The sequence below is a fragment of the Dufourea novaeangliae genome, unplaced genomic scaffold (genome assembly GCF_001272555.1).
Source record: "Dufourea novaeangliae isolate 0120121106 unplaced genomic scaffold, ASM127255v1 scaffold177, whole genome shotgun sequence".
In the NCBI taxonomy this organism is placed as follows: Eukaryota; Metazoa; Arthropoda; class Insecta; order Hymenoptera; family Halictidae; genus Dufourea; species Dufourea novaeangliae.
The window spans coordinates 1,513,030-1,530,239 of NW_015374070.1; the positions used below are offsets into that span (position 1 = coordinate 1,513,030).

Here is a 17,210-nt window from a genome sequence, read left to right on the forward strand (position 1 = left end):
GCGCGTAGCTATCAAAAACAGCACTTAGGATATTATAGGTAGGGAAAACTAAGAGTTTCGGAAAAGTATGAAAGTAAAAGTATCTATGTTTATCTAGTCTGTCAGAAGGGGGCTATTCCGATTGCTTAATAACCGTGAAAATTTCGGTTGTCCACACAAGGGTTGAGAATCGTGGGATGAATAAAAGTTAGTGGATATACCTATCTTTTTCTCACGGACTGTAAGTGTACGCTGAATCATCACGCTTGGTTATTGCAACAGCCACGGGATCGCGAAATTTACACGCTCGGTGCTTCCGGAGTCGCGTGACGTCAGAGACGCAACCGATCAAAGCTGAAAGCGATGGCCGCGACCGTTTGTGGAGAGGGGGCGTCTTTGAAAATGCGATTCCGGCCACGTCGGAACGCGTTAATATCGGACACTTAGACCGAAACGTGAAACGTTAAATCGGCAACTGACGTCGCGGGGGAGGTGAAGCCACTTGCAGACGTTGTCGATGATGGAAGGCGTCGCGTTATCAAAGCAGGCCAGCCTTCGAGCGCATACCCAGGCCTCGTTGCATTGCAGTTTCGCGTGCACGTGTTGGAGAGGAGTAGTGGGATCGGTGTAACTGTGAACGTGTCGGCCAGGTCTGTTGCACGATCGTAAGCGTAGCGTGCCATTCGATTTGCGAGTAATTGCGTCGGTATTACGCTTGATGCACCCGTAACCATAAAGCGTCCCGCGTCGCCTTTTAGCCGGACCTCCAAGGGAAGATCGAACCCATTCCACGTGCTCGCGGTTTTCATCCCCCGCAACTGTTGCACTGCCAAGGCCATAGCTGCAATTTAACCCTTAACTACAGACGACTCGTTTCAGAGATGTATAATTTGATAACTACTCTGTAACAGTTTTAATAATTAAATGAATATGTATTACATTTTTTGTTCTTGTTATGGAAATAGTATGCCACTTATCTACTTGTCAATTGAAGGTATTGGAACGTTTGAGCTTTCAGAATACTAGGTTGTAACAGTGAAATAAAGGTCTTCTCGATTGCACGTGTTGTATGCTCTGAGTAACCCTAACAGGGCGATGCCTGGGTTAAATTGATCTAAGTTTTTAACAGCTCTATATAACGCATCAACGTAGAAATCGAGCTTAACTCTCTAACGCCCTGACCCTTAAATCGTTATTTCGAAATTATGAGACTGATATACAGGGTGTCCCAAAATAGGCGTAAGTCCGTGAGAGGGGCGATTCCTGAGGTGATTTGAAACAACTTTTTTCTTAGCGAAAAAATTCTCCGACACCTTGTTAACGAGATATTAATGAAAAACCCCGAGCAATCAGAGCGCAAGTGCGATACTGATCTATGACGACTTTTATCGCCATTGGACGTCACGTTTGACTAGCTGATGATACCATTGTCGTCATCGGGCAAAATTCAATAAAAGGTTAATTAATTCTGAATAAGGCTTCTATTTCATTACTATAGAATGATGAAATTTTATTTTACATATTTGAATGTGTTAGAGTTCATTTGTGGTTGTCGTGTTTATAGTGAAGATTCACTTCTGCAGTAGTAGCGCTCACCTGACAATCTCTATTAATTTCCCAATAAAATATCAATTGTAAAGAAGAACGTTTAAAATGTAAAGGAGTTTCCATTCTGAAAAATTAATCATTCCTGTACATAAGCTTCACTCACTTTGAATTTATAATCATTGACATTGAAAAATGTTATTTTTACGCGATAAAAGGAAATAAAAACCATTTCCGATATTCTCCTGTTCAGAAGGCGATGAATTGCAGTAATGTGAGTGGAAACGTCGTAATTAATCAGAGTGGCACACGAATCGATCGTGAAAGTTTATTCATGTTCAACTGTTAACATTTTTCTTTATATTCCGATTTAAAAACTCAATCACAGGAAATAAATTCACACAAAGATCTATGTTACGTTTATAAGATTTTGAATAAAAAATAATTTTCTATTTTTAATTTCCAAACTTCTGAACCGGAAAAGTTTACATTTGCCGTATTTCGAGTTAAATTAACCCTGAAATTAACTGAAAGCATAGTAGGAACAACAAGTACGATATTCGAAGAATATATAAAATATATATTGAAATCCACCTTTCCCTTAACGGTTAATCAGGAATTTGAAGGGTGAACGAGTCTTATTTCGTCATTCCTTTAGTCGGAGCGAGATGATATCAATAATGGATGCATCAAGCTTTATTAAACGTTTATTGACAGTATCAAATTGATCAAGAAGATAATACGATTTCATTATCATTAGACTGTCACAATATAAAACGACAGTTTATTAAGCGAGACATCAAAATGTATTAATGTGCTTTAATAATAAAAAGAAACTGATGTTGCGATGTAGTTTTGGCGAAATGGACATAGGAGAGGGAAAAAATAAAAATTAAACTGTGATCTGGTTACCACTTACAAGGGTAATTTTACAATAGTCTAATTTTACAAGTTCGCCACATCTTGTCCATCAATTATAGCATTAACAAGGGAATGATTATTTATGATAAAACGAAATCGAAATTCTGTAGATTTTTATGAAAATGTTTAAAAAATTGCAAAGTTAATTAGTAATTAAATTTGAATAATTATGGTAAAATAATTGTAATAATTTTGGTATAATTAAATTTTTTTTAACTAGTTACATACATAATAGGAAATTCTTAAGCTGAGAACACTATAACAAAAATTCTTATTTTTCACTTTACACAATCGTAGACTTTCTATAGACTATCGTTAATTTCACACTTGTAAGATAGCTTCTGGAAATAATCAAGGTCGTATTAATGAGATTTGTTTTATAATGTAATGACACCGACGCTCACAAAACCGGTAGCCGCAGTCCTCGGGGCTATTGCTCATTACATATCCGAACGTCATTGATCGAGCGACAATATCCGTATTGTGCGAACAAATACGGCGATGAAACTGATACTCGGACAAAGGCAATCGAAAGGTAGTGACGACATGACGACACGAAATCATGTATTGTTGGTGCGATTTTGACGACCATTAATTTGGTTTTCCGAGGCCAATTCGCGATATATGTATCCCTGGATCACTTAGTAAACTACGAACTTCAAAAAGCTTTATTGAAGTTTAACACTAGAATTATCGATGATAAACGCATATCTGTTTCAATCGGTCGATGAACATGATAAACATTTCAAAATTTACAAAGTAACTAATTCCTTCACTTTCATTTCATGTATTTGCTATAACATTTTAATATCGTTATAGGAGTGTACTGACAAGTAATTTTGACTTGTTTGGTAGTTTTAATATTAAGAAGGTGTTCATCTTCTTTTTAACACGGTGAAAGAATTCGTAGAAGATACAAGTATCGCGAATTAGTCAATTAAAAAGAAGGTATAAATACGAAAATTTATGAATACTGCGAAGTTTTTGTAATTTTTATAGTCGAAAAGAACTCGATTCCTGTATGTATAGTGCAAAATAAAACTTTAAGAATATGTAAAAAAAAATCGCGTAATGAAGTATATGTACAATCTGTATACAGTAAATGCTCGCTGAATGTTCGAAGGCTTCTCGGCACTGACAAGGAGAGGCCCCCAGGTGTAGCGCTGACTTTTTAATAAGGTTTAGCACGGTGATAGAGCTTGGAATTCTCAAGCTAATGATATTTGTGTCAGCTGCATATGGCCATTAGTTTATGAAATATTTAATGTTCCAAAAAAAAGTTTATATCCTGCTTTTGATCTGCACCTTTTTAAATTTGTTACAGTAGTATCCTATAGAAGCCATCTAATTAAAAATTGATTAAAATAATCGAAATAAAATTGAATAGTTTACCACACGAAAGTATAGAAGGTAAGGAAGATTGTTTTTGGCTATCTTCTTGTAAGAAATTTGTATTACAAAGGTCGATAATGATAATGAGGAGGCTATGGAAAATCAGTCACAAAATTCCACCTGTCTAGGTGGATGACCAAAAGCGAGGAAAAGATTGGCATGGGTAAAACGTGTTCCTATAATTGGCCAGCAATCGGATTTTCACTCGTCTCTGGTCGCCATCGTAGATTACAACTAATGAAATCGTCGACCGTAGTGCATGTTGGAACGATGTGACGTCAATCGCATGCTGGCAAAAGGCACTTGCTATCAAGGACGCCATCGCCTGCCCCCGATTACTCCTAGATCCGTCATTTTTTCTTTTTCTTTTTTCTTTTTACATACTTATACAATATTAGTTGAGAAATGTCTGAAATTCAACAATATATTTGTTAGGTGTACAGACAAGTAATTCGCCATACTTTTAATAAAATGTCAGTTTATTTTAACTTCAGTGTGTCTTACCTCTATTTTGCTTAATAAAAATGGCGTAGATCTTAAAGAATAACGAAGAATATTATTAATATAGTATAAGTTGTTGGCAAAAAAATTGTCGGTCAGTCGTTGAAACACAAAACAATATTAAAACTATCGAAGCAGGTAAATGACTAATTTAGAAGTTCTAAATTTTCTGAGATTTTATGTATAAGTTGCATTACAATCTCGCTTAGGTAGAAGTCAGTATACATGCATTAATCATCGGTAGTTTTACTGTCAGTTATCTATTTTAGAACAAGAAAAATCTAAGGAAGTTAATTTCTGACTTTCATTCTATTATGTAATTTTGTACATAAGTTTTTATTCCTTATAAATTAAACATCTACAATTAAAATTCTAAGAATAAAGTTATGAAAATAACGAGCAGTGGTTAACTTTTATTTATTATGTAGTTACGCTATTTTAACAGTTACATCGTGTTTCTTCTTTCTTCTCTGTAATTTTTATGTTTTATCATTTTGTTTGTTAACTGTTAATTGGACAGTGGTAGTAATTGTTACTGCATAACGAATGTCGTTTTTTAAAGCCATTCATTTCGTCCGTCTTGAAATCGTTAAACATGGAACCAAGAAGCTTTGTGACTTGCAGGCAAGAGTATGTGTCGCTTCAAGTCGATAGTATTCCGATTAAAAATCTCCTTTCGAGATAAATATTACGATTGTTGAAACTCTACAGTTCAAATAACACATTTACTATGCAACAGCTTAAAAAGATATGATTGTGGATTTAATGATTAAGTGTGTCGGAAATTTTCGTCGGTTTTAGTAAGATGTAATCTTTCTGACATTGATCTGGATCATAGGAATGATTATTTCGGATGACGATATTTTATTTTCCCGACAGATTGTCAATGCCTTCGGATACACTTTTCTACGAAGATGTAATTACAGATTTATTGTTGCCGATCGCAAATGAAATTGTTAAGTATGTTAAGTCTTTGTTATAGATATCTCGAGGTGATACGATCGATAAGTGTCTTGTTATGAACATCAGCGATCCGTCTGATCATTGATAACATCGGATTCTATTTGTGAATTGAATACTTTCCTCAAAGATATTCAATCGAAAAAATACAGAGAAAACAATGCTAATTTGTTACATCACCTTAAACACTTTTTCCTGAAATTATATAAACAAGGTTCTAAAGACATTGTCAATTACAACATGCTTGATATGTATAAGAGTTGATGCTGCGTTTGCAAATGGTATCTGCTAAGTTCAATTACGATAAAATCTTTTCGACAATGTTATTGTGTCGATCGTTTTTTTTTAATCAGAAAGAGTGCGTACGTACTAAAAAGATTGGTTAAAATTTTGAATATGAATTCTATGAGTGGTACTATATAACGTTAACTAATATACTATGATTTAGCTTGAAGCTTTAAAAATACGTAGGTTTTTTGAACTTACATTTATATAATTTTTTCCTTATTTATTATCAACTTCTTATCGATTTGAATTACAAACTTTTCCGGACGTAGAGTGTCATGCATTTAAAAAATATGTATACTAAGTTGAATATTATAAAATTTACCTCAAGTTAATTTAATCAACGAGATGAAAAGGATCGATAAAAAGAAATATTTAATGCAGGAAGAGAACTAAGGAAAATGAACTTTTCCTCTAGGATTCGTATCCTGAATCAGGTGTCTGGATTGCTGTAGATATGTATACAGGGTGTCCCATCTTTTTAGGACACCGTGTATATGTGAACATTAAATCACGAACGTATAGTACTGATCTGGCCAGATGTTCTAGTATTAAACGTATTATTATTTGCTAAATAAAATAAATGTTTCTTTGATTTTCCTGTTTGTAACACAGTCCACGAAAATGGGAAGTTTGTTCGAGGTCTATTCATAACCGAAATTTTCACCAATCTTAACACACTTTGTACATTTTTATTGGCGAAACACTTTTACGAAATTTAATTCGAATTCTTCTCTGATTTCAGGAAAATCCATATGGCAACTTGTCCTGGAACAATTCGACGACCTTCTAGTTAAGATTCTTCTATTAGCCGCTATTATTTCTTTTGTACGTATATTCAATCAATATATTCCTATACTATTACAAACTACAATTTAAACATGACAAATTACGCAGGTTTCGTTGATTATCGCGAGCTCTGTTCGACGTCAGTAGCTGTGACATTCGTGACTGACACTCGAGTCTGATTATTATTTCCACACAAACCAGTAGGATAGATTCGATCGATTCTTAAAGATTTGACGGTTCTTTATCTCGTGAAACGCGCGGAACGGTGACGAAAGTTTCACGATTGCGATAACAATTACTGTCTGCTCGTCGTTCACTTACGTAATTGGGGGGGGGGGGGCACAGTTGGCTGGAACGCCGAAAAATGGCCAAAAGTCAATTTTTCAAGTGTAATATTTTGAAAAACTATTTCTTTCTATGAATTGACACCCTCTAAAGCTTAAAAATCCACACATATTTCTCCTTTCAGATGATTCTGTGGTTAGATATAGCGTTCTGAAGACAAAATCATGAATTTTTAAGTAAAACTAATTGTTTTAATTATTCATTCTATGACATCAAAATACAGTTTTTATTTTATTATACTGTTCTATAGGTGATATCTATAGTGCAATCTACTGCAATCTGTAACTCAGTTCGGATATTAATAAGTAGCTGCTCCACGTTTTTTGGCGGCCTGGACGCGTGTAGCTGCATAGCTGCTTGAAGAGCGATTTGGAAGAAGCGGACTGAGTCAGAAATTTGTTCTATATTAAAACATTTAAATAACATAATATTAGAATCAAACGAATTTTAATAATTTATATTTTTATTTTAATTATATATATATATAAAATTCTTTATTTGTTTATGTTATTTATCGTATTTTAGCTGTATTAGTTACATAAAACATATTTTTAGTGAAAAAAAAAATCCATATGAACGTTTTTTAAATTTTGGCCACAAAAAGTCGTATTTCAGACTATTCTTTTGAATCTGCCATCTTGAAATTTGAATTTTCCGTGTCAGATTCGTTATCAGCGACTTACAAAAACCATCGGTTGCCAAGTTTCGTAAATATCCGATGAAATTTCGACTTTTGACCACTTTTTCGGGGTTCCAGCTCACTGTGGGGACAGTATTGAACACCGATCGGGATAGCCGTTGGAACGTTCGCATTTGTTGCAAATACACGAATGTTTGAACATGTCCCGTCGATGACCGTCGTTATTTTTAGATGTGACGCGATAGACGTTAAATAATAAAATCGAAGCGCTCGCATTATTCCTTCGAGAGCAGCTAAGTAATTATTAGTTGGTCAAAGTCATACTATGTTTACGAGGGTTCAAGGCTCATTCATTATAAATACATCTGGTTTCAAAGGTGAAAAAAATAGCGCATCGATTTCTCCTTGCTAATGAAATTATCTTTACGCACGTGTAAAAAAATTCGTCGCAGGAGACCATCGTTGTAATATACCAATTCACAAAAGAGACTATTCTGTATAAAGTCCTATAATATTTGATCGGAATATAATATCAGATTCCATTTGGTGAACAGTATTCTGGCGATTAATGGACCGGCAACAAATATTATTTAGACACTTATTGAAGGCAGAAATAGTATTTCGCTATTATATTGGGTGTTTCTAAGTCTGCCAATCAAACTTTATCAGTGCATTTTATGGGTCGGGGTACGTCAAATGTGTACAGTATTGGGCCAATGTATTGGGTCAGTGCAAAAGTTCTGATGGATTTTCTGGTCTTGTGGAAACACGGTGAATCGTTGTTTCGAATAAATATTGACTTGTTTGAGTGAGTTGTATAGTTTAAAATCAAATTGAAATTAATATATTATAAAAGAATCATTATATGTTTCATTAAATTATAAATACAATTATTATTAGTTTACTCTTTTAGAGCTAAAAAGAAACACTCAGAACTTTTGCACTAACCCAAAACTAGGACAAGAATTCTCACGCTTCGTCGCGTGGTTTATTACAACCTTATAAAAATTCTTTCTCGTAAGAAGTTGCTATTAGTCCACTAAATTAGGTAAAAGGAAATGAACAGAAAATGATTGTGTACATTTTAGGGACACAAATAACAGAATTGTCCGCGTTATACGACGTTCGTTTTTTAAAACAATTCATACTTTGAGATTACAGGTTTAGAAAAAATTTCTTCCACAATATATATCTTGTTTCTAATACTTACGTAATTATAAGATTTCTTCATTTTTCTGTTATCACAGTAAAACTACAAGCTTGATACGATGTGACCTTTTTATGTAATTGAAACAACACAAAACACTATGAAATACGGTCTTTATACAGTTCACTTTTATTGTAAATACCGTAAATTTATTCTTTCAACTTGAATGCGGGTAATGCACCGACAAATCAATGAATCATATATAGGATATTATTCATATACAATACATTATTCATATGGACTTTAAGGTATAGTGACCACTTAAGTATTAGGAATAGAATTTATGCTCATATGACAAGTTTTTGTTTATAATTAGTTTTCAAACAATCTGTAAATCCGTTTCTTCATACTCGTTCTGAATCACTTTTACACCTTACTTCAGCATTCATACAGGCACTTGTATCCCCCGAAAGTTTTAGGAAAATTCCTTTGTTCAACGTTTATACAAAATTCTTTTGTTCAAATTTTCTAAAATACTTACTTTCGTTTCGACCATTATTGGATTCACTGTTCACCATGGAATGTCATCCTAGTTGCGACATCGATCTTTCGCTTTTAAAGTCGAAAGTTGTTGCAATGCTGGCAAAGATAATTTCATTATTGAAAAAACAATGGAACAGTACTTAATGTATATTTCTTTGTTCCTAATATTCGAGTCTTCCGTAGATATCGACCGTTTGAATCTTAATTCTGCGAATGATTGATTGATGAATCTTGATTTGCGAAGGTTTCGCGGAGGGCATTTCTTAATTACGAGTTGCAATTGGTTGGTCCCTGAAGGAAGAGAGATTCTCTTGGTTTTTCCCAGTTCACGTGGTGGAGAAAAAACTTTTCCTTCGAGACGAAATAGACACGAGAAAATATTAAGGAATTACATACCTTTGAGTTGTTAAATAAGAGAGAACATTATAAAACTTTTTGTATATGCAGAATTATTGTTTATTAAAAATTCAACATGTACATCTTGTTATATGTCCTTAGTAATTTCTGAAAAATTGAGCTATATATGTATTAACAGAAGAAAATGTCTGCCATTTAATTATACTCAGTTTTATTAAAACATCATCTGCAGTACCAGATTTATCTCTGTGGATTTTTGTCTGAAACAATTTTTTAAAATTTTATATTAAAGTAGCTAAAAGGAATTAGGACTTACGGAAACCGATTTTTAAAATATCAATATTTTACAAAATGGTAGCTGTTTGAGCTTACACTTGTAGTTTCCGACATGAATTTTCAACCTCTTTTGTTACTTAAAAAAAAAGAATGCACAACTAAAAAATTTGCTTCGCCAAGTATTAGATTTTAGTTTTAAGAATATTTCTGGTACCGATTTTGAAAACTGCATTTCGAGTAAAACGCTTTTCAATGGCAGCCAGTTTCTTCTGTTGCTAGATACGTAGCTCAATTTTTTATAAATTACTGAGGAAATAACATATAATGAGATGTATATGTAGAATTTTTAATAAACAATAATTCTGCATATGCAAACAAAATTTTCAATCTTCCCTCTTACTTAACAGCTCAAAGGTATGTAACCCCTTAAGAACGTCAAAATTTGATTTGAGCACACCCAGTTTGCGAGGGTTTCCCAACATTAAGGGTTTATGGTCGTATTATTCCGCAAATGATCAACAAGAACCAATGTGTTGTATAGGTCCTAGAACCGACATGGTAAGGTCGTAAATTAAATCCTCAAGTGGAGTCACCCAATAGATGTGGCTGCGAGTCGCTCTCCTCTTTGAGAAGTAATACCTCGAATGTCAAGCTGCAGAAGTCATTAGTAAATTAATGTTTGAAATTACTACTAACAGACTTTCATTAAAACGCTATTATATTAAGTCCCTATCTTTTCTGAATTTGGACCATCGCCTAAGTTGGAGCACTATTGTAACTTGTCATGTGCAAGCTATTTAAGCCTTATGATAGACAATATGTGTATGATAGTGGTGATTGCGTTCACTAATTTAGTACCTATAAGCAACACATATTCTCTATCATAAGGCCCAAATTGCTTACACATGGCAAATTGCAGTAGTGGTCCAACCTAGGCGATGGTCCAAATTCGGCAACCTTCCCCTACATTATTTTCATTATATTCAACATTCAATTTTTATGTCGTCGCCACACATCGTCTTCGACACGACGAAATCGCCCTTCGACACATCGTTGACGTCTGGCAGCAAAAGTGTCAATGCACGAGAATCACTGTATATTCTAACGACTTAATCTTTATTGCACGCCCTGTTACAGGTATTAGCTTTATTTGAAGAGCACGAAGATGCGTTCACGGCCTTCGTCGAGCCCTTCGTCATTTTGCTCATTCTTATCGCAAACGCCGTAGTCGGCGTGTGGCAGGAACGTAACGCTGAATCTGCGATCGAAGCGTTGAAGGAGTATGAGCCCGAGATGGGCAAAGTTCTACGAATGGACAAGGCCGGTGTCCAAAGAATTCGAGCCAAGGAGATCGTGCCCGGAGACGTGGTCGAAGTGTCTGTCGGTGACAAAATCCCGGCCGATATTCGTCTCACCAAGATCTACTCCACCACCCTCAGGATCGATCAGTCTATCCTGACTGGTGAATCGGTCTCGGTTATCAAGCATACCGACCCGATTCCCGATCCACGTGCTGTCAATCAGGTGGGTATAATTTTGGGAAACACAGTCAACCTATATCTGTATGCGGCGGTGATTATTAAAGTTACAGAAGTCAATTAAATATTTCACCGAAATGCTTCCATATTATTGTAATTTAAATCGACGTGACACCAAACAAGTGATAAATTCAATTTTTTGTTTTCAATTCCTGACTTACACCACTTTCATATTCACCGGCACATATATAGGTTGTTCTTGTAAAAGAAATGGTAAACGAATTGGAATCCCATATTTCGCTTATAAAAATATTTGTGGTTTTGAATGAATATTATTTAGGAAGTTCTAAGCTCAGTATGCAGTGTCTATGTTCGTATGTTATTAAAAAGAAATATAATTTAGATACAGAAGGAATTTTACTTCTTGTAGATGGCTGTATATGCTTTAAATAAGATTATAAATAATATACTTGAGACAGAAATTGAAACCTTTGCTCCGTAGTGCATCCAGATGCAGCTCACTTTGAAATCTCTGATGAGTGTTTAGGGAAGTAGGTCACCTAATTACTTCACGCTAGGGTAGATCCTAACTGCAATTATTCCATCACTTAAAGTAAAATGGAGCAACACCAAGTAACCTGACACCAACCTGTGTCCCAGTGACTTTAAAAGCGATTAAAAGCGATAGGGCCTGCGTACAGAATGTGTCGTCAACTTAGGAAAATTAAAAAATTTCTATTATTCATTGTGCCTGTAAAGAGATAAGAATTGTTGTTGAGAGTGATGTTCTCAACAAAACTCCTGACAATGTTTTTTGACCTGTCTGTCTTTAAACATCTTGCCAATATGCTACAGAAGCTTTCAAAAATTTAAGAACACGAAATATCAAAATGTTAGTCTACAGTCTACAGATGTATTAGAAATAGGAGGGGTATAGGGCTACTTTGAACGAGTAAAATTCAAATAAATATGTTGGTGTTGATTAGTTGATTTAGTCTAAGTAAGTGCCGTCAGCATGTATAAATGTTGCAGATGTAGCGACCCCCCAGTAGAGCCGATCTTCATGTTACGATAATTAATGTGAATTTATTCGTTCCCTCAGGACAAGAAGAATATTCTGTTCTCTGGTACCAATGTCGCCGCCGGCAAAGCCCGCGGTGTTGTTATTGGAACTGGCTTGAACACCGCCATTGGTAAGATCCGTACCGAGATGTCCGAGACCGAGGAGATCAAGACCCCGCTACAACAGAAACTGGATGAGTTCGGCGAGCAATTGTCGAAAGTCATTTCCGTTATTTGCGTTGCTGTCTGGGCCATCAACATTGGACACTTCAACGACCCAGCTCACGGTGGATCATGGATCAAGGGAGCTATCTACTACTTCAAGATTGCTGTTGCTCTTGCCGTGGCCGCTATCCCCGAAGGTCTGCCAGCTGTAATCACGACCTGTTTGGCTTTGGGAACCCGTCGTATGGCCAAGAAGAACGCCATTGTCCGATCGTTGCCGTCCGTTGAAACTCTTGGTTGCACGTCCGTCATCTGTTCAGACAAGACTGGTACATTGACCACTAACCAGATGTCCGTTAGCCGGTACGTCATTATATGACACCACAGACGAGAATTAAGAATAGACCTAACATGCAATGAAATTTTTTGTCCCATGCTTCGGGGGCGTCAAAAACCCCTGTACCATTTCAGTATTCCATTCCTTGCTAGCGAAACCGGGGCAATAATGTATGTATGTATCACTATATGTAGTCACGGGTGTATGTGTGTGCGCCGTACGTCATCACGGTGTCGAACGTAGTTCTTGAAGTCGGAAACTTATGTGGAGTGCACTAGAACCAGCGTGATTTTCGTGGGACACCAAGTCCCATAAGATGTTAGGTTTATTCTTATGTCTCGTTTGTGATGAAACTTTGGTTGTTAATATTTCGAATTGCCCGAGTGTCTGTAATATACATATCCATGATCCTCTTACAGCATGTTCATCTTCGACAAAATCGAGGGTAACGACAGTTCCTTCCATGAATTTGAGATCACCGGATCGACCTACGAGCCTATCGGCGAGGTTTTCCTGAGGGGCAAGAAGATCAAGGGAGAGGACTACGAAACTCTCCACGAAATTAGTACGATTTGCGTCATGTGCAACGATTCTGCCATTGATTTCAACGAGTTCAAGCAAGCTTTCGAAAAGGTCGGCGAGGCGACCGAGACTGCCCTTATTGTTCTCGCTGAGAAGGTCAATCCGTTCGGCGTATCGAAAAGTGGACTGGACAGACGTAACACGGCCATCGTTGTTCGACAAGATATGGAGACCAAATGGAAGAAAGAATTCACATTGGAATTCTCCCGCGATCGTAAATCCATGTCGTCCTATTGTGTCCCTCTTAAACCAACCAAACTGGGTACCGGACCGAAACTGTTCGTTAAGGGCGCACCCGAAGGTGTCTTGGATAGGTGCACGCATGCCCGTGTTGGCTCTACCAAGGTTCCCCTCACTTCTACTCTGAAGAACCGTATCTTGGACTTGACTCGTCAATACGGCACTGGCCGAGACACACTGCGATGCCTTGCTCTTGCCACTGCCGATCATCCAATGAAACCCGACGACATGGATCTCGGTGACTCCACAAAATTCTACACATACGAGAAAGATCTTACTTTCATTGGCGTTGTTGGTATGCTTGACCCGCCTCGCAAAGAAGTATTCGATTCCATTGCAAGGTGTCGTGCTGCTGGTATTCGTGTCATTGTCATCACTGGGGACAACAAGGCTACTGCTGAGTCTATCTGTCGACGAATTGGTGTCTTCGGTAAAGATGAGGATACAACTGGAAAATCATACTCCGGACGTGAATTCGACGATCTTCCTACGTCGGAACAGAAGGCAGCTTGTGCTAGGGCTCGTTTGTTCTCTCGTGTAGAACCGGCTCATAAATCTAAAATCGTTGAGTACTTACAGAGCATGAACGAAATCTCAGCTATGGTAAGTTAGTTTGTTGATCGAGAGTATGCAAAGATCTGGCGTTACACGAATTTATTTTCTGTTGTGTTATAGACGGGTGATGGTGTAAATGATGCCCCAGCTTTGAAGAAGGCTGAAATTGGTATTGCTATGGGATCGGGAACCGCAGTGGCGAAATCCGCATCTGAGATGGTGTTGGCGGACGACAACTTCTCTTCCATTGTTGCAGCCGTTGAGGAAGGCCGTGCTATCTACAACAACATGAAGCAATTCATCCGTTACCTTATCTCTTCCAACATTGGTGAAGTCGTGAGGTTTGTATATTCAGAAATTTTCTTTTTGTAATAATTAATATCTAATGGATCATCAAAATTCTACAGTATAATTTACGGAATTCTTTTATTTGTTATAGTATATTCTTGACTGCCGCCCTTGGTCTTCCCGAAGCCTTGATCCCTGTGCAGCTTCTGTGGGTCAACTTGGTCACTGACGGTCTTCCAGCTACCGCTCTTGGTTTCAATCCACCTGACTTGGACATCATGAGCAAGGTAATGTTGTCAGTGTGTGAGGTGTAGAATTACGAACACTGAAAAGAAAATCATAATTTTGTTTATAATGTTACAGCCTCCCCGTAAAGCCGATGAATCCCTTATTTCTGGCTGGTTGTTCTTCCGCTATCTGGCTATTGGCGGATACGTAGGTGCTGCAACTGTTGGATCAGCTGCATGGTGGTTCTTGTACAGTCCAAATGGCCCACAAATGAACTACTATCAATTGGTACGTATTATTTGAAATTTATATCGTTTTCTTAAATAATAATATTTATGGCGTCTTTATTATATCATATTTATGTACAGTATGAGTCACAAGAGTAATGAAACATTAAGATCGGAAAATGTCTCTATGCAAATAAGACGCATTTACTACGTAATGTTGCTAGGTAATAGAAACTTAACCTAGAATGTTCAACTAATAGACTCATCACCTGGCGTGTTTGGGTGGTGGCGAAGAATTCAAGGGCGTCAACTGCAAGATCTTCACGGATCCTCATCCCATGACGATGGCCCTGTCTGTACTCGTAACCATCGAAATGTTGAATGCTATGAACAGGTAACACGTTATAAACGTACCTCTCAGGAAATACGTGAACTGGAGGAAATACGAGAACAATAATTTATACTGTTTATTTTTGTTTCATTTCAGTTTATCTGAGAATCAATCTCTCATCACTATGCCGCCCTGGTCTAACATGTGGCTCATTGCCTCTATGGCTCTTTCTTTCACACTCCACTTTGTCATCCTTTACATCGATGTCCTTTCGGTATATTAAACATTATTTACCCTCTAGTCGTTAAATAGTCATAGTATAATAACATTTCTTAACTTTTGCCTGTTTCAGACTGTATTCCAAGTTACTCCCTTAACGGGCGAGGAATGGATTACCGTTATGAAGTTCTCCATTCCAGTGGTACTTCTCGACGAAACCCTGAAATTCATTGCCAGAAAGATTACAGATGGTGAGAGTCCACTTTACACAGTGCATTGGATCGTTCTAATGTGGGCTGTGTTCTTTATACTAATTGTCTTTTGAAACAAACTAGCATTTGTCATTGAAACAATATTAGTCCAACAGACGATGTTTTTCCTATGGAAAACATTTACAATTGAGTTCTCGGACTTGCAGTTGCATTTAAACTAAAGTTCTTCCCCGTTGCCCGGGAAGGTCGAGATAAGTTATTAATGAAGTGCGTTTAAGTGAGATTTTAACCAGTTTGACTGTTGTGCATGGTGTTTGTACAACCATACAAATTTGCCACCAAGGCCAACCATGCCCACACCACACCGTACCCTGACGTCGCTCTACAATCATACGGATTTCAGTGGCTCCGAGTGATAAAGAGACCCATCGTAATCAAAACGAATTGTGATTGTTGAATTATTTTCTACGAGTGCCTTTTAAACATTAACTTTCCTCTGCAAGAAAACACCCGTTGATGTTTTTTCTAACCTTATACGTTACACACGAAACCTTTTTAGCATGACACTTGCATGTCCTTTTAGCACGATGTATTTTGACTGCCATATTTTTTGGATAGCTATTGATAAATCCTTCAATTCTCTAAATAGTTGTACTTGTCGGTATGTGAATGCAGAATCTGACGATGTCTTAGCGGCATTGAGAAGAGAAAGCTAGTATATCTTTTGTCTAGTAGAATCACATTCGTTAAACTTTTACATTTTATCGTAGAATACCAAAATTCTAAAAGATAGTTAATACATCGACAGAACAGGGTCCTTTAACATGGTAATTTACATTTTTCCATAAGTTCTAATCTTGGGCACTTGACTTTAACACACACAGCAGCTCTGTTTCGACCCGTGGTTGATCCGCTGATCTTCCGGGTTTAAATGAATTGGTATGCTCTGTTAAGATTCAAAATTCTAGCACATTGTTCAAGACCGGTAACCGATTTTTCATTCGTATCAGCAAATGGATATGCATTTAACTTTATTTTTCGTTCGTCCATGTTACAAATGCTGTGGATGGTTGAGAAGAAGGTTCTGGTTTTTTGCGCCATCTTAACAAGTAAGGTAACCGATCGACTCGGAACGGTTTGGATTTTGTACTTTATGTCTTATAATGTTTTACGATGTCTTCCTCGAATATGGAAAGACGGTCACGGTTGGCGATGAATTTAGTAAATCAGTGGCTTCGATATGTCCATCATTGGAAAGGCTAAACATTTCTCTACAGCATATCGTACCCTATAGTAAGGGTAAGTGGGAGGTATGCAGTGTGCCAAAAATTTACGCCCAGCACTTGCATATCTAGTAAGGCCATTGATTGTGCTCCGTTCGTCAGGGTTTATGATACGTTAATTGCTATAGTGGACACCCGGTTGGACCGCTATAAGACACGCGCGAGCGGCAGACTTTGATAATTCCTTATTTCCAACGGAAGCGGTCTTCCAGGTGTCTATCATAAACCCGCCCGTGAGAAAACCTTAACAAGCTTACTAATTATACATTGGTTTACTTATCATAGATCTTTCTGCTAATCTAATTTATTAATTTATTCTTTAT

General features: G+C 36.9%; 1 protein-coding gene across 5 annotated transcripts in view; it reads left to right on the forward strand.

Annotated features, from left to right (window-relative positions):
• Positions 1–17,210, forward strand: part of LOC107190395 (calcium-transporting ATPase sarcoplasmic/endoplasmic reticulum type) — a 64,717-nt gene that overhangs the window by 38,904 nt on the left and 8,603 nt on the right. For 3 of the 5 annotated variants that reach the window (XM_015579184.1, XM_015579185.1, XM_015579186.1), the window contains exons 4-13: positions 6,329–6,411; positions 10,818–11,204; positions 12,261–12,748; positions 13,142–14,147; positions 14,220–14,440; positions 14,539–14,674; positions 14,751–14,903; positions 15,103–15,236; positions 15,330–15,447; positions 15,526–16,183. In XM_015579184.1, coding sequence (XP_015434670.1) covers positions 6,329–6,411; positions 10,818–11,204; positions 12,261–12,748; positions 13,142–14,147; positions 14,220–14,440; positions 14,539–14,674; positions 14,751–14,903; positions 15,103–15,236; positions 15,330–15,447; positions 15,526–15,717 — 2,918 coding nt within the window. In that variant the 3' untranslated portion in view covers positions 15,718–16,183. Of the gene's footprint in view, positions 1–6,328; positions 6,412–10,817; positions 11,205–12,260; positions 12,749–13,141; positions 14,148–14,219; positions 14,441–14,538; positions 14,675–14,750; positions 14,904–15,102; positions 15,237–15,329; positions 15,448–15,525; positions 16,184–17,210 lie in introns of those variants that run through there. The other 2 variants (XM_015579187.1, XM_015579188.1) reach the window with 1 other exon arrangement.